Here is a 23,964-nt window from a genome sequence, read left to right as displayed (position 1 = left end):
CATTTTACTTTGATGTGGCAAAATCAGAATCCGTTGTTTTTGTAATAATGGGGCTTGGTGTGTCTGCCGTGTCCAGAAGCAGTGCTGTGGACCTGGTTGAGGCAGGGGTGGAGAAGGATGTACGTGCAGACTCAGAAACAAATGGGACAAATGGGAGCTTCTGCCTCTAAGGCGGTGCTGGTTGAAGGTGCAAAGAGCAGGTGCTCCAGGCCAAGATGGTGTGAAAAGCTTCTTGGGGGAGGGGTGGCTTCCTGGGACCTGGAAGCATTTGTGACTTAGGGAGGGAGTGGGAGGTCATTCCAGGTCAACAGTAGTGGTGTGTGTGTGTGTGTGTGTGTGTGTGTGTGTGTGTTTGGGAGTGGGGGAGGCATATACATGAAGAAAGAATGATAGAAATCTCAGTTCACGTTCAAGAGAAATAAAAAAACTTATGTGGCTGGAGGTAAAGTCTGATATGTGTGACTCACAGGAGATGACCTTGGAGGCCCAGGATACCCAGATAAGGCCACATGGCTTCATCCATAGCAGGGAGGGGCCCAGAAGGGCTTAAGGCTCCTGGAAAAAATAGCCTGGAGACCTTCCTGTAGGAGGAAGAAGAGGGCAGGGGAGTAGTGCTTACTGAGTAATTGCTGTGCAGGCCCCATGCCAGGCCCTGTGGACTCAGGTCCGTTTAGAATAGGACTAAAGACAGTTAATAAACAGTAAGGAGGCCTTGACAATGGCAGAAGAAGGAACATACCACTCTTTTAGGGAGACCACGGCAGAGAGAGAAAGAGGAGTGGTATTACAGGATGCTAAGTCAGGGATCAGATCTGAGGATGTGGAGTCAGCTGAGCCTGGTCCGGGCCAGCCCTGGGCTCCAGCCATGGGCAGTTCAAGCCCTGGGTTTTTGGGTGCAGTGGCATGTATACATGTTTTGGGTGGGAAGAGAAGTGGGTTGGAATCCTAGCTCCTCTGGCTGGAACATCAAGGCAGATCGGTTCCAGTCTCTGACCTCTGTCGAGGCTGCCGTATGGGGCTGAGGTTTGCATAGACAAAGTGGCTGAAGCATCTGGCAGTGTGCCTGGTACACGTAGGTGCTCAGTAGACACCAGCTTTGATTTTTCTTGATTGTGACCTTGGGGTCCTGAGGTCTAGGTCACCAGCTTTAGGCCTTCCTCTGTCGTCCATTCCCCCTCGGTCCTAGTGTCCTGTGTGTCCACCAGAGAGAGCAGTCTTATGACAAGTGAGGGGATGATGTACACATTTGGCTGACACCCTGGCAAGGGGATAAGGTCCCACATGCAGGCTTATTATTTACCTGCCACCAGCCTCCCAAGTCTGACCCCCTCCACATGCTCCTCCTCTATCCAGGCTTCACCAGTGTCCTCAAGATCCTGACCAAGGAGAGCAGCCGGGAGGAGCTACTGTCCTTCATCCAGCACTACGGCTCGCACTACATCGCAGAGGCCCTCTACGGCTCCGAGCTCACCTGCATCATCCACTTCCCCAGCAAGAAGGTCCAGCAGCAGCTGTGGCTCCAGTATCAGAAAGGTAAGCCTGGAGGGCTTGCTGGAGGTGGCGGCCAGGTGGGCTGTGGAGGTAAGGCTGTTGGGGACATAACTAAGCTCCCTGGGAGCTAAATCCTGGCTCTGCCATACAGAAACTGGTGGACTGGGGCAAGTCCCTACCCCTCTTGGGGTTTCACGTTCACTGTGGATAGAATAAGCGGCCATATGGTTTCCCAGGATTCTTTTAGTTTGAGCATTTCTGAGTGCCCAGGTTGGTGTTCTGGACTCAACCCTGGCCTTCTACTGCAAGCTTCTTCTTTCCTACTCTCTCCCCTGGAAAGAGCCATCAAGGTGGGGGCGGGAGGAGACTGTGGAGAAGGAAGTCTCGTCTCGTTGACCCCTCCTTCTCTCCAGGCTTCTTGGAGGAATCCGAGACGAGGTCCAGCTCCTTGGGAACAGTCACCTCCTATCCAAGGGGACAGTTTCAAGTCTCCCCATGGAGAGATTTTATCTTTGAGGGGGGGTCACCAGACCTTATTTCTCTCTGACTCTCAGCTATTATCAGAACTAGAATTTCCCAGGAGCAGAGTCCTTGAAGAATCCAGTCCCTTTCCACCTCAGTTTCCCCTTCCTGTGAAATGGGCACTTTAGCTAGTCCCATCTACCTCCTACAGTAAGGGGAAGTGGTTTGTGCAGTAGCATTGGGAGAAAGATGAAACAGCACATACATGCGTTATGTGTTATCACAGGGCCATGTATTACAGCCCCATTTCACAGATGAGAAAATGAGTCTCGGATAAGTCAAGTGCCCTTAGACACACAGGAAATAGCACACCAGGGCAAGATTTGCTGCCTGTTATTGTTGTTACTATTACAATCAATTTGTTTAAAAAGAAACTTGGAGCTCCTGTCGTGGCTCAGTGGTAATGAACCCGACTAGTATCCATGAGGATGCAGGTTCAATCCCTGGCCTTGCTCAGTGGGTTAAAGATCCGGTGTTGTCACTAGCTGCAGTGGAGGTCGCAGATGTGGCTTGGATCTGGGCGTGGCTGTGGCTGTGATGTAGGCCGGCAGCTGCAGCTCTGTTTCCACTCCTAGCCTGGGAACTTCCATATGCCATGGGTGTGGCCCTAAAAAGTAAACAAAACAAAACAAACCCAGAAAGGTTCTAGATGGATGGAAAGAGTGAGCTGTGATGTCAAAAATGTGCTTACACCTTCTCCCTATGGGCCAGGTGCCCTACCTGTGAGAACGAGATCAACCGAAAAATCATAAAGCCACAGAAATTGGGAGCCAGAGGAGACTGAGGGGTCCCTCTGGGCTCAGCACTCCCATTTCCAGCTGGAGAAAGTAAGGCCCAGAGAGAGGAGCCAGATTGCTCAGAGTCACGCAGCTTCTCTGGGCAGGGCTGGACAGAGCACGGGGGCTCCATGCTCCCCATCTAGCTCTTTTCTTGCTGCCCCTCATCCTGGACTGTGTGGAGCTCTGGTCCACCTGCCCTGTCTTTTCCCGAATCTTTCCCTTTTGTCCCCAGGGCTTACACCCCCTATCATGGTCTCACCGCACCCCCGCCACTCGGCCCCACCTCCTGTGCACAAGTGTGTGGGGCAAACACAGGGTGGTTTATAGGCTCAGGGGAATAATTGAGTTGTCTGGGAATGGCTTCGTTTTATGGCTGTGACAATGACAGTCTTTAAGGAAGTGCATTAAATCAATAGAAGTCTCATTGTGCTACCCTATAAATAACGTGACACATCATTAAGCAGGGCAATAAGCTTCCGGACTTTGAAGTAATGCAATTAGGTTATGTTTATAAAAACCTTTGCTCACTGTGGCCACTGAACTAATTTGCCTCATCCTGCATTGGGGGCCTGGGATACTGCTAATGCAGAATCCCATCCCATCACCATCCTTGGCTGCTTCCAGGCTTTGGACTTCCCTCCAGAAAATCCTATTTCTTATACAGTGGATGCATGGAGTCTATGGCAAGGAATATGGGGGTGGGAGCAGGCAGAATACTGAAAGAGCAGCTGGGGGCCCCCTTCAAGGCTCAAAGAGCCTTCATGTTTGCCACACACTTGCTGGGTGACTTTGGTACCTTTCTCACTGGGCTTCCAGAGCAAAGGCAGCACTCTTCTTGCTTCCATCATCCATGCTCACTCCCAAGATGATCATGAGAGACACTGAGGCCAGCTCAACTGGTCTGTGTGTTTCTTCCTCTCTAACTTTACCTGATGTGACCACCTGGATGGTACATGAGACCCTATGGTTTTTCCTTTTTCAATGTGGAAGTGATGCTAGGGAGGAGGTGGATGAGAAGCTGCGAATCCCCTCCCTCCTCCAAAGAATGGAAAGCACTCTGGACTCAGGGATAGCTGGTGTGTGTCCCTTTTCTCCCCAGCCACTTGGGTGTCCTCCACATCTATGTGTCAATTATATGTCACTGACATCTGTGAAGCCAGGGTGCAGTGGGCACCAGGTCAGGATGAATCTGGGTTTGGAAGCTGATCACTCTGGTGTGGAGCTTGCTGGGAAAGGATGGATTAGGACAGTGTCAATTGGGACGGCAGGATTTCAAGTCCTGATACCTCTTCTTACATCCCTTCCAGGTAACCTCAAGCAAAGTAACTTCTAAGTCTCAGTTTCCTTATGTGTTAGGTGAGAAATAGTCATTCCCTTGCATGGGTTTTGGGGGGAGCAAAATGAGAATACGGGTGAGACACCTTGCATACAGTCAGTACATAAAATGGTAGCTAAACATGGAGCAAACATTGTGGGCATCTGCTGAGGACTGCCGTCCTGGCTACAGCTCTTGCTAATAGGTGGCCTCAGCCCTCATTTCTCTCTGAGAAGCACCTGTGACACTAGAAAAGGACAGTGCCTGCCGATATCCTTTCAGCTCAGCGAGAGGAGGGTGGAGGGCTCCAGGAATCTTTGAAGTCTCTGTTTAGCCCCAGCCGGCAGTCTCTTCTTGATGGGAAGGGCCAAGGCTGAAAGAGGAGGTCGGGGAGAGACCAGGCAGCACAGATAACAAGCACGGACACTTGTACATCCCGGCGCAGTTGATGATGGCTCCCTTTGGTCCTCCCCTCCCCCTTGAGGCAAAGAAGCCCAGGGGCCTCACCCCTTATCTTAGAGAAGGGAAACTTCAACTTAAAAGAGCCAGGGGGCTTGTCAGGCCCACAGTTTGTGACTGAATGATCTGTGTCTGAGTTCCAACCTTAGCCCCCATCCGGTGTCTCCAGACATTAGAAACAAGTGCCCCAGCCTTACCAGGTCTGCTGATGATGGGGCTCTGGCAGTCTTGTGATCTAGCCACTAGAAATCACTGGGAAGTTGAGGGGTTGGGGTGAGGGTTCCTATTAAAATATCTCCCATGAGAGCTTTGTTTGACGCTCATGCCCCTCAGGGCTTCTAAGTGTGTATTCCACAGGGGGACAACGTCACATTGTCATTTATTCATTCTCTGGCTGACTGGTATTTCCTAAGGGCTCCTAAGAGAAATGTCTTTTGCAGACCTCATGCCTCATGCTGGGACATTGCAGGAGGCCAGACATGGGTGTCGTCCTCCTGTGGGTCCAGCCTGTGATTAGCCTTCCAACAGTCTGGCACTTTTAGGATAGATTCTCTTTTGATCCACTGGCAGACAGCTGGAAAAAAGGAGGTGCTGGCACGTGGTGGGGAACCCAGTCACCATTATACAATGGCCCATAGCTTTTGTTTCATGTACCAGCTCTGATCAGGTGGGGGGAGTGGCTTGTGCAGACCACTCTAGAGCGGTCATTGGGATCACTGGAAAAGAAAGTGATCAATTCATGATATCTGCTCTAAATGCAGAAAGGGGGAGTGGTGGTCTCTACCTATGTATCATTTCCTTGTCATAGGGCAAAACAAAAGCTAGAATAACAGACCCAAATTCTGACAATGATTCCAGAGAGGCACTGGGCACTCCAAGGAGGACTAGAAAGATCCAGGCAGGGAGATGGAGTTTCCTATCACCAAGTGGGCTCTATGGGCACTCCACCAGCCTGGAGGCAACTGGAACACAGGACAGGTCAGTTAGATGGGAGCAGCAGAAGCCAGGAAGAACTGGACCTTAGAAGCAACCCTGGGAGCTCCTGACTCAGGCATGATTATCCTGGAAGCTGTTCAGTCAGGTTCCTTTAAGCATCTCCTCTGCTCCCAGGCCATGCTTCTAAGCATCGTGTGAAGTTTTGAGTCTCTTTCCCCAGCTTAATACTTTCACTGTATGCTCCCATGTTCTTGATGCACCTATATTCTGAAAAGTCTTTCTTCTCCCAGTCAGGGCTTCATTTCACTCTTTGGCTTGATATTCACACATTCTTCCTAGCCTTGACCTTGATACATGGGTCTTATCATGATTAAGACTCCCTGCATGAAGTTAACCTTCTTGGGTATGTCTTGGGTAAAGACGTCCTCATTTGGAGATAAAACACAGGTTGTGCAGTCAAATGGACCTTGGTTCAAATCCCAGCTTTCCTCTTACAAGCTGTGTGATCATGGGCAAATTGATTCACCCTCTAAGATCCGTTTTCCCATGTGCAAGATACAGGATCCAATGAGAGCATAGACACATCAATGATGGACTCATCTAGCATGGAGCCGGGCACCTAATTATTATCTCGAACCAACCCATTCCCTCCATCCATGACTGCTATGCCCACGTAGGTAACTCATCCCAGATGTGTGTGTGTGTGTGTGTGTGTGTGTGTGTGTGTGTGTGTGTGTGTGTATAGGGCAGGAGGAAATAGGACTTCTAAGTTACTCCCCACCTTGTCAGTTGACTCAGGACCAAGGACAGGGATAGATTGGTCTAGCGTGGAGCCAGTGAGGGAGGGAGCCTCAGAGCTCCCCTAGGGAGCTGTCGAAAGGGCTCTGGGATTCTGTGCTTTTGTTATCCCCTATCATTCTCAAATCTGAGAGGACAGTAATAAATGCAGAAATTATCAGTCTGGTAGGTTTCTTGAATTTTCAGTTGCTTCTTTTACATAGAGAAAGTGACTATATAAGGCAAAGGATGTGTGCATGTAAAGGAATTGTTCATTCTGTGTGTGAGAGAGAGACTATGAGACAGAGAGACTAAGAGACAGAGAGACAGAGACAGAGAGAGACAAGAGACAGAGACAGAGAGAAATTGAATGAGGGAGCTAGGAAGAGACAGAAAAACAGGGAGATAGACACAGGGAAACTGAAATCCACCAAGAGAAATGGGGAGACACAAAGTATAGGAGAGAAAATGTGTGCAATTAATATGTCTTTCCCAAGTTTAAAGACTCTGTAACCCTGATGAAAGGACATTCTCCATGTGAAGGTTGAACTGCTCTTGAGTTTAGGTTGGGAGAGTCTGTAGCATAGAGATGTCCCCAAAGATAAATGCCTGTCGCCACCTTTAAAGGATGTTTTATCTCTATTATAATTTCCCAAGACTGTCCAAGGGAATGAATTTCTGCATTTCCATTTGAATTACAGTGCACTTTTGAATGTCAGCTGAAACATTCCTAGATTACTCTTTAAAGGAGTTTTGGCTGATTGAAAGGCAGGCCCTGGGGTTGGGGTGGGAGGAGAAGGGAAAGATGTCCTCAAATGTCACCTCCCTTTGTGAGGACAGCTGTGGCCTAGGGGCTAATGGGCGCTGGAGAACTCTCCTGGGCTTCCAGTTTCCTGAGGGAATTTGCTTCAAAGGGGCCAATCAGGCATGAAAGGGGTCCACCTCAGAGCTGAGACCTGCGTGGGTCCTGGCCAACTTCCCTGGCGCTGCAGTCATCCGGGGGCAGATTTCAGTTCCCATCTGCTTGACCTTTCATTGGCATTTGATGGACTTGACCACTTCCTGCCTGAGGCACTGTCTATGTTTGCTTCCATGGTACCAGATTCTGCTGGTGGCCCACCTTCCTTCTTGCCTGTCCCTTCTCCGTGTCCTCTGCAAGCTCGTCCTTCTCTGCCAAGCCAGTTCGTGTGGTTTGGCAGGACTGTCTTTGTCTCATGTGGGGACTCTCAGCCGCACTCTCTGTTACCATCCCTACACTGATGGCCTACTTTATACTTCTGCCTCCAAGCTTTCCTCTGACATGGGCTATCAATGCTTGCTCCCTGTCTGCCCAAACTCTGCCCCACACAGCCTAGTATTTTTCCAGTGTTCTAGCAAAAAGCACATGTGTCTATTTAGAGGCGGAGCCACAAACCTAGACACTCTTCTCAATATCTCTCTCACTCCTCTCCCCAATTTCCAAACCACCCCAAAGCTTACCATTTTAATTTTCAAATAGCTTTTGAAATTGTCCACTTCTTTCTACCTCCTTGCTGCCACCATCATGGCTTGTTTGGACTCTAGTGTTGGCCCCATATCTGGTTACCCCCATCTACTCTTATCTCCATCAACCCAGACTGCACAGCCCTGAGGCCGTGGACCAGTCAGGGTTCTCCAGATGGACAGAACCAATGAGATAGATGGGTAGAGAGATAAAAATCTCTCTGTATCATCTTCACATATATATGATATATATTCATATATTTGTGATATATGATATATATATGTACATATGAAAGATATATATATGTGTGTATATATATATATATAATTGGCTCTTTATCTCTCTCTGCATCTCTGTCTCTATCTATATACACACATATGTGTGTATAGGTGTGTGTGCATATGTGTGTATTTCAAGAGATTTTATAAAAGGTTTATTATAAGACATTGTCAGGTGATTATGGAGGCTGAGAAGTTCCAAACCAAAATCTCAGCAAGCTGGAGACCCAAAAGAACCAATGGCATGAGTTCCCATTCCAAAGCTGGCAGGCTCTAAAACCAAGAGAGCCAATGTTTCAGTTTGAGTCTGAAGGCAGGAAAAGATGGACATTCCAGCTAAACACTCAGGCAGGAGGAGCTCCCTCTTACCTATAGGAGAGTCAGCCCTTTTATTCTAGTCAGGCCTTCACCTGATTGAATGAGGCCCACCCACATCAAGGAGGGTCATCTGCTGGCTTTCTTGTACAAAAACACCCTCTCTGACACCCTCACAGACACATCCGGGATAGTGTTTGCTCAAATATCTGGGCACCTCAAGGGACCCAGTCAAGTTCACATGAAAAACATTAACCATCATGGGATGTTTCTGAAATGGGGATCCCATCATCCCCTTCCTTGGACGAAAACTGGCTGCCTTGTCTTGGCCCTGAGGCGAATTTCCAAACTTCTTCCTATGGCCTCAGGGCCTTTTCACATCCGATGTGTCAGAAGCCAGCCTCTTTCACCCACTTTGTCCCCATGCCCTCTGCCTTCCAGTCACACTGAGCTTTGTCTTTTTAATTATCACACTGGTTAAAATCTCAGCCTGGCTGCATCTGTGCCAGGGTCCCAGTGGGCTGGTGGGAGGTGGCCGAGTACCCCTGGCCCCTCCCCTGGCACCTTGGCTTCCCGTGCAGCTGTTTGTAGGCTGGGTCTAGCTCTGGGGTGGTGTTTTTTTCTAGGCAAGGGGAGGGCAGGAGGAGCTTAAGCCTGAGCCGGACACTCCAGCAGGCAGCACGCCAGAGGAGAGCGCCAACTTATTTCTCCTCAGAACCATGCAAAAAAGACAATACAGGATGTGGTTCATTAAATACAAAGAGGCCCATGAGACTGCCGTTTCCACCAGATGAAATTACCAAAAAAAGCATTTTGTTCCCTGGTTTAGATTGAGTCCATCTGGAATGGAACACCCTAGTCTTTTTGCGATGGGCGCGTCCCAAGAATAATATCCCTCCGCTTGTGCTCAGCGCCGTGCAACTGCCAGAGCACTTCCACGTACATTATTGCATCCAATTTACTCCTCACCGCCAGCCTATAAGGTAGGCGTTGTTCTTTGCATTTCACGCTTGAGGAAACTGAGGCTCAGACCAGGGAGATGATTTGCCAGAATTCACCCCAGGGAACTTGGCAGAGCAAGGATTTGAACCCAGGCCGCTTTCATCTCAAAGACCTTACTCGTCCAACTAAACCGCAGCAGCCTCAGAGAGCTCTTCAGATGTTGGCAGCAGACCCAAGGGAACCGTTTGCTCTCCTGTTCTGTCTCTCTCATCCGCGGTTGAAAGAGCTGGGGAAAGCTGAGACTCGGAGATCAGTCCCTCGGCTCCGGCAGAGGTGGAAGTACTCTTCATTCACCACTACCCCTCGGCACAACTTGCTTCTCTAGCTTAACTTAGAGGCAGTGTTACAAGGTAAAGCCAGACCCTAAAATACCGGGGGGGGGGGGGGGGGGGCTTAGCAATCATCTGGCCAGAACTGTAGCATATGGAAGTTTCCAGGTTAGGGGTAGAATCAGAACTACAGCTGGGGGCCTATGCCACAGCAACCCCAGATCTGAGCTGGGTCTGCAACCTATACCGCAGTTTGCAGCAATCCTGGATCTTTAACCCACTGAGCGAGGCCAGGGATCGAACTCACATCCTCATGGATATTAGTTGGGTTCTTAACCTGCTGATCCACAACAGGAAGTATGTGTCAGTTTTGACACATCAAATGGTGGTGACTGCCTGGAATCCTGCCTTGAAAGAGATGCTAGTTCAGGACCAGGCCTGGTGGGAGGGAAACCAGTGATCACTTAGCAATGTCTGGTGTGAGAGTGAGAAATGGTGACTCAGGTGTAAGGATTTTTTCATTCCCATCTGGGCTAGCTATTTCCATTCTACAGATGGGAAAGTTGAGGTCAGTTTATGCAAACCATTAGAACCTACAGTTGCAAAGGGGGAAATGTAATAACCAGCTAGAGGCATTATTTGGTCTTCCCTCACCTGAAAACCTACAGCAAATTCAAAGGCTCCTAGTTGCCAAAGCTCTCCATGTGCTCACAGGTCACAGAGCCATTCACTTGGCAGAATGCCCATTTTCTTATTTCAGGAATGCATGCATGCACACAGACACATGCATGAATACATCATTTCCTGAAGCACTGGAGACTGTCCCCATTGTCCTTCTAGTTAAGGGAAGCACTAAGAGATTGACACTCGTGGAGTTCCCTTTGTGGCCAGTAGGTTAAGGACCCAGCATAGTCTCCGTGAGGATGCTGGTTTGATCCCTGGCCTTGCATTGCCACAAGCTGAGGTGTAGCCCTGTTACAGGTGCTGCCCGGATCTGGTGTTGCTGTGGCTGCGGTATAGGCTTGCAGCTGCAGCTCCAATTCAGCCCCTAGCCCAGGAACTTCTATATGCTGGGGGTGCAGCCCTAAAAAGAAAAAAAAAATCAGAATTGACAGCCCTGTAAACTAGTTACTTTGATTCTGTTCAGACTGGGACCAGGCCTCACTTGTTCCCCTACCACATTCCCAGTCCCGGGAAGTCCAGGCAGGGACTCAGGGAGCAGGGTTTTAGAGTGGACCCTTCTCTCACATCCATCTTGCACTGAGGATGTAGAATTTCCCTGGAGATGAATGTAAGGCTTTTGTTTTCTCTCTGCCTTCAACTCCTTTGTGCAAATGAAATGGGCTGGAGGAAACACCTCGGATGGAAGCCTTGGCCTCCCCAGGTCCTTGGACCCTGCACCCTGATAGCAGCCTCACCCACAGATTCACACTCCAGGGTGATCTTCCTCCCCATCTCACATCTCCCCTCCATCCCTTCTCACCCTCCATCTTTTCACAACAGTGCCGGCCACGCCCTGTATCGGGTGCTGAGAATGCCATGGTGAGTGCCACACCCTTCCTGCTCTCAAGCAGCTCACAGTCAAATGGGAAAGCCTTTCAACAGGTGAACAGATAATTACGGCCCTTTGGATAAATGCTGTGACAGAGGAAAACAAAGTGTGTGTGTTTGTGTGTGTGTGCACGTGTGAGCACAGGATTGGACATGGAGGAGGCAAGGTGGGGAGTGGGCCCCTAACCATCTGGGGTGGGCTGGGCATTTCTCTGGAGGAGAAGACTCTAAGCCAGCCCTGAGGGTGAGGACATTTGCCATCTGGGAAGGTGGAGAGGGCCCACGGGGGTCAAGATATAAAGCTGGGTATGTGTGGGGGTGGCAGCCTGACAGATACTGACTCCTCTTGGAGCAGTTGGGAGCAATAGTGCCTGAATCCCTGCAAGTGCCCCTGAGGGATGCCATTGGCTTCGCTGTCAGAACCTTGATAGGCCTCTGCCTCCCAAGTAGTTAGAGAGATTGCCATTGGCCCTGTCTGCAGTGGAGAACTCTCACAAATAGAAGATGCTGGATCTCCAAATGCCTAAAATTAAGTGGAAACAAGAGACTACTTCGGGAGGTGCTAGGGGAATCATTGGAAAGACATCGGGACCTTTCAGGGTTCTTATGAAGATGATGTGAACCACGTGGTTATTAACCACGTGGTCAATTGACTTACAGTAGGAAATCAACATGAAATCAGTCATTCTTGCCTGCTCCTTACTGGAGATGTACCTTTCAGCAAATGACAACATACAAATCAAGCTGTGTCTGAGTCATCTGTCCTGTATGCCAGTTATGACTTAGGATGTTCTGAGCCTAAGTCTTTGACTTTAAAATAGGCCTAATATATTGTTTGCATCACCATATTTTTATTAGAATTAGGTGAAACAAAGTCTGTGAGGTGATTGTGGCCGCACCTGATACATGAGAGCTGCTCAGGAAAGCCCAGCTGGTATTATTAACATTTATTACTGTGAGACACAATCAAGTTCATCATGGTGCTTATTACTATTCATTCTCCAAAATAAAAAATATAAAGATATAGCTCTTTCCAGTCCTGAGTCCTGCTCGACCTTCTAAAACCATGGCTGTTTATTCCTGGCTGAACCGCCAGCTTGTGAATTTGAGTCCTGCCTGAACCTGGAAGTGGAAATAGAGGGTTGGGTTCTTAGAAAGCACAGCTTGGAGCCCAGCAGTAGAGCATGGAGGTATATGTTTGCATAACTGAACACCAAGCTTACAGTGGCCGAGCAGAGGGTGTAGGGTGTGTGTGTGGGTGTGTGTCTGTGTGTCTGTGTGTGAGGAGAGGGTGTAGGGTGTGTGTGTGTGTGTGTGTGTGTTGTGGGAGGGGTGACAGAGGAGCAGGCAACAATGACTGGCTTGTTTTCTGTTCCTACTATGAATCATTTAATCACATGATCTCACATTGTAAACTCTCTATAAGGCCCAGGTTATTATCCCCATCTTCTAAATGAGAAAACTCGTGAGTTCAAGGTCACGTGGCTTGGAAATAGGCAGAGGCAGGATTCTATCCCAGGACTTCTGACCCTAGAGCCCACATGCCCTACTGACTCCTGTAATAGCAGATGCCATGGACTGAGAACCACTATATGGCAGGATAGGCTGGCACTTCACATATATGATCTCATTTAATCCTCCAAACAGTCCTCTAGAGCTGGTATCTTTAAGCCTGGGAAACTGAGACTCAGTGGGTAAGATATATACTCCAAAGGCACATAGATGGTAAAAGGTATTCCCTCTTGCCTCTCATTCTTCCATCTTTTCTGGCTCCGCCAGGGACACCAGGAACCATGTCGTGTCCAAAGGTATATCTTTTTCTTCTCTTTTCACCATTTACATTTTACTTTTATTTAACCACAGTGGGCAAATCCAGTGAGCATGTGTTCTCTGAGATGCGTTTTTCCTGAAACAATCAGAAGTATTTGGTCAGGAAGAGTGAGAAGAGAGGCAGCCAAACCAGCATGATTCCAGGATGCATGATGTCAGCCTGCTGGCTCCAGATCCTTGTTTCCTAGCAGCACCTTGGCTCTGGATCAGGATGCAGGCTTTGAGACAGGTCTTAGAGATGGCCTTGACCATTGATCATTGATCCATTGGGCTGGAGCTGGCCGTGGCTGTCTTCCTCTGACACACCTGCTCTAGGCCCCAGGGGTGCCTCCTTAGGGTCCTTGGGATCAGCACTTCTGTTCCTTCCCATTCCGCAGGTGTCCGCAGAGGCGGAAGGCTTCCTTTTGGAGCTCTTGATCCAAGAAGTCCCTGAGGTCTGGAGCACCAGAATCATTGACATTTACAACTGGAAAAAATCCTTAGTTTAACAATTCTGTTAACATAGATGATGAAATTGAGTCCCAGGGAGAATTAGCAATGTACTCAAGGGGAATTATACATTAGTGACAGGATTAGGACTGGAACTAGTTCCCTCTTCTCCCCTCCCCATCCGAGAAAGCATGTTGAGAGGTGACACCAGGGACAATGTCGTGTCCAAAGGTATATCTTTTTCTTTTCTTTTTTTTTTTTTTTTTTTTGCCTGAAACAGCCCTGTTGAGATACAGTTAACATACCACATAATCGAAAGTATCTTTTTGAACCTTCTCTTTCTGTGGTGACTTTGCACCAAGACAAAGTTTGGGTTAATTTCCAGGAGGGGACATAGCTTTTAATTGTTTTGTCATTGAGATCTTCTCAGGAAAATGAAATCTGAGGCAACTTCTCCTCCCCCCTTTCAACTACATCCCATTTTTCTATTGCAACTAGAGTCAGTGATTCAGCTGGTGGGAGGAGCAGGAGGTGGCATAACCAGCTGGTGCTAAACGTGACCCACACTGTTCATATCTACCAACATATGAGCCAAGCTGACCCCCTGCCCTGCTTTTATCCGGCAACAATTGTAGCGCCTACTATATATTTCAGGTTCTGGGCTAGATGCTGCAGGTACAGCAGTAAATTAAAAGTCGCTCTGTCATCACAGAGCTCAGTGTAGCCTTGAAGAGAGATAGGTAACAAGGAAGTCACAGTGTCGTGTGTCAGTGCTGGAAGATGGAAACACAAAGGTGGTGTTGACATCTGACTCAAACTGTGTGATGGATCAGGAAGGGTGCCCCCCACCCTCCCCGGAAGACTTGGAGGAGGTGCAGTTTAGGGGACATTGTTGAGTGGGGGGAGGGAAGGTGTTTTAAGTACCATGAAAACAAGTCCTAAGAAGGCCTAGAGAGGGATGGAAGCAGTGGGGCGATATACTTAGAAAGATAGATAGGCAGGAACAAAATCCCACTGGACAGTGTTAAGGAAATTTTCCTTTTACCAGGAACATGCTAAAGCCATTTAAAAGTTTGAGGTATTAGTTTTAGAATTTGCATTTTAAGATTGGACTCTGGCTGGTGTGGGATTGGGTTTGACTTGGGACAGGAGGTCGTGTATAGATAGGATGCTACATTCGAGTTCAAATCAGTTGGAAAGTTCTAACAGTGTTTCAGGAGCAAAATAATAGAAGCTTAAATTTTCACGGTCATGGGGATGAAGAAAAGAGTAAAGGGATGGGAAACAGATTAAGCTTCTCATATGATGAGGACTTTATGATTGAAAGGTGGGAGATAAGAGGTGAAGGAAGTGACTAGAGATGGTGCCAGGGTTTCTGGCATAAGTGCCTGAATTGATGCTGATATTCCTAAAATGGAACAAAAGCAGAGCAGCAGGTAGTAGCTGAATTCAGTTTTAAATATGCTGAGTGTAAGGTCTCTAAGGGACGTCGCCATTGAACGCAATTGGCATACCACCTGGCAATAAAAAGTGGATACCAGTCTGGTGTGCAAAAGGAAGGTCGGTTCTGAAAAAAAATGCAGGTTGGAGACCTAACTGCTAGGTAATTGAGGTCATAAAGAAAACCAGCATCTCCCAGCATAAAAATAAAGTTCCCCTTTTGCAATTTGTTTCCTTAGGGAGTGCCTTTTTCCCTGCCACACCCAGAATTGTCCCTGATGTTTTGTTTAGAGAGGTTTTATTTCATTGAGAGGCTGTCCTGGCTGCCCATTTTAGGCCAGCTTTTACTTGTGTAAAAAGCAAAGGACATTAAGAATAATCCTGGTATCTATCAGCTAGGCTGGAGTTAATATTCCCATTTCATTTTGGAGAAAAACAGGCATAAGTGGCAATGGTCATGGGAGCACAGAAATGAAGAATACATAATTTTAGAATTTTTCATTTATTATTTGCACCTTTCATTTAGCTCACAATTAATTAGCCTTTATGGAGGGTCCAAGGTATAGGTGCCATTTGTAGGTGTATCATACATTTCTTCCAGTGTGTCAATCAATGCGTGTTTTATTCTCCTGGATCCAGCCCTAGAGTCATGGAACAGGTGAGGTAAAATACATGCCTGCTCCCACTCCTCTCTTTGAGTATGATTTTTTTTTTTCTTTTTGCCTTTTCTAGGGCCGCTCCCTTGGCATATGGAGGTTCCCAGGCTAGGGGTTGAATCAGAGCTATAGCCGCTGGTCTACGCCAGAGCCACAGCAACTCAGGATCCAAGCTGCATCTGCAACCTACACCACAGCTCACAGCAACACTGCATCGTTAACCCACTGAGCAAGGGCAGGGACCGAACCCGCAACCTCATGGTTCCTAGTCGGATGGGAACTCCGAGTATGATATTTTTTAATTCAACTCTATTTCTAATATTTTTACAAAATTATTAAATTTGTCTAACAAGCCTCAGATCCTTGGGCCTGAGAGATTGAGAGTTATTTTTAGAAGTGTAAATATTAAATTCATTTGACAAAAGCACATGGTTTTATTCATGTGGTTGCTTGGAATTAAACTTAGACAGTTTTTTTCTTATTATGAAGTTGGTTTTGATATTTAACTCTAAGCATTTGTTGTCACTCTGAAGTTGTGAGATGAACTCCCAGCCAATATTTGGTTCTGATGATGAAACTGATGATGCTATACACCAACACACTAAGAGGATGTGAAAAGATTTGTCACTCATACAGTGGAGCTTTCTGGGGGACGAGCAGGGGTGGCTCTCAAACAGGTCCAAAAATGGCTTGAAGATAGCAAGGAAAAGAGTCTGGCTTGGCTTTTATATAGCGGCAAGGTGGGTGGTGTGGTGTTAGAGTGGGTCCCGCATGTTAGCTGGGGCTTGCATGGTTTGAACTTTCCTCTGGCACCAAAGGTGGGAGCACTGACGCCTACCCAGATGAGGGGCTGATGCGGGAGAGGCAGTAATGAGGCTTGAAAACTGTCCGAGGCCTAGCATCACACATGGAGTCAGAATTTGCATTATACTTCAGCCTGGATATTTGATGACTGAGATGTGCCATGTTTCATATAAGTGAACTTGAACTTGTTAGGTAACCTGCTATGGCACTGTGTGAGGCCTGCAGTCCAAGGGTGGTGAGGGAAATGCAAGTTCCATGAAGTGCCCTGTACAAGAGCCCAACATTGTAGAGTTTGAGAAGTGAAATGAATGCTTGGGTCACTATCGGTAATGTCTGGAACTCTGAAAGGGAGAAAGAGTATCTTAGTGAGGTCCTTTATTGTGGATTTGCTATGTGTGGAGACATATGTGACCTTGATTTATATTTTGGATATCTGTGAGACAAGAGATTCCTAGCATTCTTTACCCCAAAGAGGCAACCTTGGGTGGGAAATTGTTGCTGCCGTTGGCTGGCCCGGATGAGCAGATCATTGGCCCGGTGAGTCTGTAGAAATCTGCAGATCAGGCTGACTGTTCCCTGGGCATCCAGTGCAAAGACGACTGCATGAAGTTCGGCCAGTTGTGCTGACTTTTGGGTCCTGTCCCATTATCAAGAATATCTCAGTTAAGGACTAAAATCAGCAAACTTCATGTCATATGATGGTGGTGATGCCATCCACAAAGTATATAAAATCTCTTTGCTGGTCATTCAGTTGATCCCAAGAGACTCCCCAGATGGTCAAGGGGTTTGCAAAAGGGAGGGGGTGATCTCCAGCACCATGACATCTGACAAAGGACTGAGGATGCAGGATGCCCCCCTACAAATGCGACATGCTGGAGGGTTGGCTCTGTGCTGGAGCAAGGAGGCCTCAGTGTCTGTGCTGAGTTTTCAGGGTGCTGCTGCTATGATCTAAGGCAGTAGGCAGCTGGGTGTGGAGGGTCTCAGCCTCTGCTTCCAAGAGAGCCCAGGATGCAGCCTGATGTTGCTCCTTAATGGCATGTAGCATGGAGATGAGGAGGGCCGTTTCTTGTGCCAGAAGTCCATGGGCAAATTACAGTTATCATGTGTGGTCCAGAGACTCTGGGAGGCATGTGACGAAACTGCTGAAGCCTTTACAGTGAAGGAGTCTTGGCAGGGGGTGGTGTGTGTGTGGGGGGGTCGCCAACTGGAGCACCTGCTGTATTGCAACTGGGGCAGATTCCAGACGCTTTGGTTGCAAGGATCCCAGTCAAGGTGTGCTGATTTGTGAGTAATAGCATGAATGGGCTTAAGTGAAATATGTAAATGAGAAGTATGTTGTCTCTGGAACCCAAAAGGCCTGAAAGGAGTTGGGCTGATTTTAACAGTTATAAATGCTGTTTCCATTATAGATGGAATGGTCCTCAACTAAATAACTTTTAGGAATTTAACTAAGGTGGCAGGACCTTGTAAAATGTACAGAGCAATGGCCCATCCCTTTTAGTGAGTTGTTTTGTGAAGGTTTCTATGTCCTCAAAGAGTTTGTCGAAGTAATCAATCTCTTTGGAAAAGGATGTGATCAGTGTGATAGCATGATCATGCTCCTGGAGAGAGTTGGATGCATTGAGTTTTTTTCTGTAAAGACTGTGGTGAAATCATAGCTGTTAAGGTACCTCCTGGGTAGGCAGGTCAAGGAGGTCGTGTCCCTTTGAAGCTAAAGACAAACTACGTGTGAGAAGCTGTTGAAAGAGGCGCTGAACATGACACCATGACATACCCTCCAATTCTATGACTGCAAAGTATTTACCAGTTATTGATGGAATGGAATTTATAATTCCAATAATTGGTATGGGAGCTTTAATAGGTGGGGCGCCAGCGTTAAGGTTGCAGTAATACATCGTGAGGTTTCATTCGGTCTTTCTGGGTTTAAAAACAGGGTAAACTGGGCTGAGGTGTTAAATAATGAAGCAGTGGGAATTATCACTCTTTCTAAATAGGTCTTGTATATGAGTTTTAAACCTCAAAGGCTCTGTTTAAATGGGGCCATATTAACTATTTTAACTAATGGAGAAGGGCAGAGTCCATATGGTCCCATTTTTGATAAGCCCATTATAAGTGCCAAAACTTAATTCGATTTTAATTTATTACTCATTGGGTCAGAGCATCCATACTCAGTATGGAATATTTCAGGGTAATGAGTGTTGTGGCTATGGGGAGTTTAGGCAAGTCATTAGTTCTGATGATGAAAGGGAGGTATACCTATTTGTCTTCCTTACATGTCCTGAAATGTCCTCAGTAACTCCTGTAAGATTACAGAGGGGGCCTTGTTTAAATGTAGGGGAATTCCCACATGCAAATCTAATTTGAGCCCCAGTATTGATTAAAGCCATGAAAGTTTGATAATTGCTGCATTTCAGCAGATGTTGAAAGCTAATTCAGAGCTCAGGTGGTAGGGGTGCAGAAACCAATTAGCAGTTTTTTTTTTTTTTTTTTTATCTTTTTAAAAATTTTTTGTATAAATCCGAATTTCTAACTGGGCCAAATTGTGACCTCTATTTTAGGCTTTTTGTTTGTTTCCTCTTCCTGTGTTTATTGTTTTTTTTTCTTTTGGTGGTTACTATATATAGTTTTATGGTGGTGAAAGCCGTTGCTAGATGACTCATATTTTATAACTTTCTTCCTCCAGAGTTGCAAATCTGTATCATCAGGATAGGGTCTCTCTTGTGGCAATGGTTTCTTTATAGGGTTTAGGACTCTGGGCTTTACTTGAATTTGAATTAACCCCTTGGCCCTGCCAGGGGGAACCTGGGATGCTTTTCTCTATAGCCCTGAAGATCAGGATCTTTTGTTTTGGCTAAAGGTGACACAGCAGCAGCAAAGACATTTTGTAGAGCCCCTGTGAGCCGTCTGCTTTTAGATGTGGACCACAGCGCTTCACATGGCATATGCTCTTCCTGCACCACCCATGGACCCACAAAATGCTCAAGGTATCAGTATTGACCCAGAGTACTTCATAGGAGAGGGGCAGTGCCTGGCTGAGACTACCAACCAATAGTCACAGGGCAAGAATCACTTCCCTGAACCTAGTGTTAGCCACAGCTTATGCTGGAATCTAGACGCATGACCTGGATCAAAACACCTGGCCCAGGGCCACTTTGCTTCTGCCCCTTAATGCCAGCTATATCTTCCAATTCAGTTCAGCTAAATCTATAACAGAGGTGCGGTAGGGCTCAGAAAATGTAGCACAAGCAGCAGGGCTCAGAGCATGAGGTTGCCAGCTGACAGTGTCTCAAAAGACAAGCTAACCAGTTAGCAAACCAAAGTAAGAGAGTTAAGACCCCTTGGGATGGTGGTCATTGCCTAAACACTCTGCTTATTGGGCCAGTTGCTGTGGTTATCCCACAGACAAGAGGAAGACCCACTCAAATCTTGGTTCACATGCTGAGGTTGATGACGGTTTAGGTACACCAAGTGGGTATGAATTCTGACTCACGTAATGAGGATTTCTGGGGAGAGAAACGTGGGCTCCCAGGCAGGTTCAGAAATGGCTTAAAAGGCCAGTTTGGTTTTAAGGGTGGCTTGGAGGTGGGGCTGGAGTGAGGACTCCCATGCAGGGGGCTAGGACTTGTGGGATTGGGACTTCCCACTGGCACCAAAGTGGAAGTCCTTGAGCTTTCTTAGCAGCATGTCCAGAGGTAGGGCAGAAGATAGAGAGAGAGAGAATGGTGAGTTTTGAAAGCTGTCAACATCAAACAACAAAAAGGGAGTAAGACTCTAGTACAAAGTCATATCGAGATTACAAAACTCATTTGGCCTATGCTTTTGACGGGGAGCAATTTGATAGCATTTTAGGATTCTAAAAAGGCAGAAACTTTCTGAGACAGTGTCATTCAGGGATTCCCGGTAAGAAGATATATTAGTACATGGAGTAGGCACTTTCAAACTGCACTTTCTTCTTGGCCTTCCCCCATTCCCTACCACCTCTTTGAGCCATGGAGTAAGTGGAATGGCTTAGGGCAGGGAAGAGAGAACCACCTGCATTATTTCTTGAAGGGACTTGGACAGATGGATCACTTTCAACCTCTGTATTTCTCGAACCCCCCCTCACTCCTGTGGTTTCAACTTCCTGCTCGTACCAACTTCTAACCCTTCCCTGGAATGTTGTACCTTCGTTAATGACACTTCCTCCACGTGCAGGGCCCGCCAGCAACCAGATTCTTGCAATTGGAAGCAGTCATTTCTTAAACACTTGGCACTCCATTTCTATCTTGCACTGTTTGTCTTATTCTCTGATATATTTGTATTATTTTTTACATTCCTTATCTCTTCCAGCCATATTGCAAGCTACCTGACTGTAGGATTCATGATTGATTCATCTTTGCACTCATTACTCATATAATTACTGCGATTAATAAAAAACAGGTGTCATATATGTCTAATGAGTAAGTAAATGAATACATGAATGAATGAAACCTAAATCTTAATATTCTGGGACAATATTCTGGGGCATTATAGTTATAGCCAGGTTAACTAAGTAAGTTACCAAAAGAAAATGATGGGTTTTTGTTTTGTTTTGTTTTTTTTAGGGCCTCACCCACAACATATGAAGGTTCCCAGGCCAAGGGTCTAATCAGAGCTATGGCCGCTGGCCTATGGCACAGCCACAGCAATGCCAGATCCAAGCTGTGTCTTTGACCTACACCACAGCTCACGGCAATGCTGGATCCTTAACTTACTGAGCGAGGTCAGGGATTGAACCCGTGTCCTCATGGATACTAGTTGGGTTTGTTAATCATGGAGCAATGATGGGAATTCCTGGTTTTATTTTCATAGGAAATATATCCTCAACAGTTTTATATAATCTATCACCAAAATGTGAGTAACCTTCATATACATTTAATTTACTATAATATTAAAATATTCATCACTACTGAAAGTTTATGAAATGTCTAAAGGTCTGCTAAGTGTTTTACATCCACCATTTCTTCAGGACAATGCAGTAAACAGTATCATTTTCTTACTAATGAGGAAACTGAGGCTGGGAGGCTAAATGACTCAGTGGTTACAGAACTCATAAGTGGAAGAACCAGGGCTGAACTCAGCCCCCCACATCATGCTTACAAAGCCCAAGTTTTAACTACAATGTGTTGCCTCCACCTAACAATGAGATTTACCCAACTTATTTTAATTTTTGTAATTATATGAGTTAATGAATGTTGACCTGGAGGAAAAAAAAGTCCCTTTATGATAACTAGCCATATACAGGAATAACTAAACATGCAGGTTTCTGCCAAAGAGTCAAGATGCCATCCTGATTACTTTAATCAAATAATTAGCCTTTGGGTTTTATATGCCACTTTCCTGGTGGGATACATTGCATTGAAAGTTTTGCTTCTGCCCCTCTGGCAACCTCAATCTTCTTACAGTCGGCTTTTTAATTAAGAAGCTGAGCAGTGTGGTTGAATCACCAATGCAGGTCTGAAATCTCCCCCAGTGATAACTTTAAAAATTTGCATCAGGGAGTTCCTGTCATGGCTCAGCAGAAACGAATCTGACCAGGATCCATGACGACACAGGTTCAATCCCTGGCCTCGCTCAGTGGGTTAAGGATCCGGCGTTGCCATGAGCTGTGGTGTAGGTGGCAGACGCAGCTCGGATCTGGCATTGCTGTGGCTGTGGTGTAGGCCAATGGCTACAGCTCCGATTTGACCCCTAGCATGGGAAACTCCATATGCTGTGGGTGCAGCCCTAAGAAAAAAAAAGACAAAATAAAATAATAAAAATTTTAAAAAGTCTGCATCAGTTCACCATGGGGGAAGAAGGTCTTTGCCCCCTACAATGGAAATCACTTTTTCTGAATTATCTTTATATTACTATCTGATTAATATATTTTAATTCTTGCAACAGCCCTTTAAAATACAAACAGTCCTTTCCAAAATGAGGAAAGTGTAGCTCCACAGAGTGGCTGTAGCTAGCAAGTGACCCAAGGTCACAAGAGTTGGGGGTTAGAGCAAGCGGTTGGGCCAAGGTGGGGCTGCTTACAAAGTGCAGTTTCTCTCTACTGCCCTAATGCAAACTCAATGATATCATAGTAAGAATTATGCAAAAGCATTGGGGGAAAACTCAACCACAGTCCTAGTTGGTTAAATAATTACAGTCATGGAGTTGGAAGGAATTTTAGTGATGATGTAATCCAGCTATCTTAGTTTATGGGTAGGGAAACTGAGGCAGTGTTCCAGTGATCTTCTGAAGCCACGTAGCTAGTTAAGAGCTGGGATTCAGATCCAGTCCAAGCCCAGTGACTTTCCCACTAGAATACATTGTCAGTCTCAGAGCTACCTCACTAACTTCAGGCTAAGTCTGGGTACCATGAATATTAATGATATTGACAAGACATAGCCATAGGCCTGGAGTGTAAATATTTCGCTAAGCAGCCTCCTGCCTCACCATTGCCCTGCTTGTAAAATTCATGCGGGCATCTGCTGTTTCATATCTGTAATTTGTTTTGCTATCCCCTGAGGAGCTGCACGTCCTGAGTACAAATCAGCAGCCTAGTCAGGTATGAGGTAGAGCCCTGAGTTTTGAACTGGGCTCTTCCTTGCAGTTCCCTCCTACCGAGCTGGGTAACACTTCACTGTTAAGAGGCCATTAATTAGTACTAGATTAAAAGTACAAGTACTTAAGCATGCCTTGCCTTACCCAGAGGAACACTGAGACTCAAACCAAGTTTATCCTGCTGATTGGAATAAACGGAGTGGCCCTCTGTGGACTATCTCAGGCCTGACGGTACATTGGGATTGACCCTCACAGTCATTCAGACAGCGTGTGTTCCTCGTCTTTGAGGAAGCCCAAGGCAATGAATAACAATCCCAGCTACTCCAGAGACACTATGAAATTGCTTATGAGAAAGTAGACACATTGATATCATTATTTTTTCTTTTCTTTTGTCTTTTTAGGGCTGCACCCACTGCACCCATATGGAGGTTCCCAGGCTAGGGGTCCAATCAGAGCTGTAGCCACTGGCTTACGCCACAGCCACAGCAGCACGGGATCTGAGCTGCATCTGCGACCTACACCACAGCTCACGGCAACGTCGGATCCTTAACCCACTGAGCGAGGCCAGGGATCAAACCCGCACCCGAGTCCTAATGGATGCTAGTCGGTTTTGTTAACCTCTTTGCCACAAGGGGAACTCCTTTTTTTTTGTCTTTTCTGAACACATGGCACAGTGTCTGGCCCACAGTAGGTATTCAGTAAATATTGAGTGAATCATTATTCCAAAACCTTAAATTCTATATAATTACCCAGAATGATAAAGGAAAAGCAGGGACTTAACAAACCTTTAAGTCATTTGTCTGCCTTTAGTTTTTTTATACTTTATAAAAGAGCTTCTATGAGAATATATTTTATCCAATGGGAGGGTGTTGTGTTAGGAAGACTCAGGTTACTAGAGGGCCCATCACCATCAAGTCATGTAAGTAACAGCCAACTGGATGACTGCGGACATACTCTACATTAGGCACCGTGTATGCACTTTTAGCTAGAGATTAAAGCTAACCCTCAATAAAACTCAACTATATGGGCAAATAATTGCCATACAGTAATTTATACAATAATAGAAACATGAAATA

General features: G+C 46.5%; 1 protein-coding gene across 9 annotated transcripts in view; it reads left to right on the top strand.

The window, feature by feature from the left end:
• The window catches only part of ASTN2 (astrotactin 2), a 915,666-nt gene that overhangs the window by 648,298 nt on the left and 243,404 nt on the right, over positions 1-23,964 (top strand). For all 9 annotated transcript variants that reach the window (XM_084993997.1, XM_021074505.2, XM_084993987.1 and 6 more), the window contains one exon: positions 1,354-1,533. In XM_084993997.1, coding sequence (XP_084850123.1) covers positions 1,354-1,533 — 180 coding nt within the window. The remainder of the gene's footprint in view (positions 1-1,353; positions 1,534-23,964) is intronic.

The sequence above is a fragment of the Sus scrofa genome, chromosome 1 (assembly GCF_054392235.1).
Source record: "Sus scrofa isolate SSC_HxYL_T2T_F1_AM1 chromosome 1, Sscrofa_HxYL_maternal_Yorkshire_Landrace_v2.0, whole genome shotgun sequence".
Lineage (NCBI taxonomy): Eukaryota > Metazoa > Chordata > Mammalia > Artiodactyla > Suidae > Sus > Sus scrofa.
Note: the sequence above shows the minus strand (reverse complement) of the source record. Positions and strands in the feature narration are given on the sequence as shown.